This window comes from Etheostoma spectabile, chromosome 20 (genome assembly GCF_008692095.1).
Source record: "Etheostoma spectabile isolate EspeVRDwgs_2016 chromosome 20, UIUC_Espe_1.0, whole genome shotgun sequence".
NCBI lineage: Eukaryota > Metazoa > Chordata > Actinopteri > Perciformes > Percidae > Etheostoma > Etheostoma spectabile.
In genome coordinates, this window is record NC_045752.1 from 19,637,552 (window position 1) to 19,638,633 (window position 1,082).

Sequence of the window (1,082 nt, forward strand, 5' to 3'; positions counted from 1 at the left end):
CTCATACCTGGCAAATAAAGCTGATTCTGATTCTGATATTCTTTCTCTTGTTAAAGTTTGAAAAGGCCCTGAGTCATTTTGGAGAAGAGCCGTCCAACCTGCAGCCGGATACGTTCTTTGGGATCTTCAACACTTTCCTCGCAGCTTTCTCAGAGGCCGAGCAGGACAACGAGAACATGGCCCGACGCAAGGAGGAGGAGGAGAGACGGGCTCTCTTGGATGCACAGGTTAGAAGACATTATCAGCTCAGATAAGAGAGAGACGACCCATTGCTACAGATAACTATGGAAGGAAAAGTTAAGCACTAGAATTTGTGTGTATTTCCACATATTTCTTGCTGTATGCCCAAAATTTAGAATGGCGGGTCATAAAAAACACGCTTTCAAACAAGGGAACAGAGTTTGCTTACCCGGGAAAAACAAAGACTTTTACCCAGATAACGCATGTTCGTTCATCGGAAGAGTTTTAATCCAAACCGCGACCTTTTTAACCCTATAATAAGAACAATAATAATATAATAATAATTGTCCTGTAGCCGGCTCCCAGTAACCTTTTGTCGGCTAAACTCAACTAGCAACGGGCCCTGAAACAACTGGCCCCTCATGGTAACTTTTATCCGGCTGAAAGTAACCATTTGCCGGCTAAATTTAAGCGAAGTTTGCCTAATTTTTTGAAATATCAAACAAATTGGAACTTACCAAATTTTCAGACAATATCATGAGAATGCGTTGCATGGTTGCAGTGGTTAGATTAATTTAAAAACGTCCGACAGTCGACATCACCACTTTTCCCTGTTTATATAAACGGATACAAAGCCTGATGATCACTTCTTTTTGTGGTAAAGTTGCTAAAGTTGATTAAAAAGAGGACTTTTGGAAATTGATCTTAATGCCTCAATTCAAAAAATTTAGGAAAATCCAACCTTTTAAGGACACCAATTTTCTATGTGAAAGAATAATGTATTGTAAGTAAATAAATGTTCTTCCTTTAAATACAGGGGCATAAGTATACACCCCCCTATGTTAAAATACCATAGAGGCAGGCACATTTTTATTTTTAAAGACCAGTTATTTCATGGATCA

General features: G+C 38.9%; 1 protein-coding gene across 1 annotated transcript in view; it reads left to right on the forward strand.

Annotated features, from left to right (window-relative positions):
- Positions 1-1,082, forward strand: part of daam1a (dishevelled associated activator of morphogenesis 1a) — a gene marked incomplete in the record, with an annotated part of 41,875 nt that overhangs the window by 38,009 nt on the left and 2,784 nt on the right. The window contains 1 exon segment of the mRNA XM_032499811.1: positions 57-227. Coding sequence (XP_032355702.1) covers positions 57-227 — 171 coding nt within the window.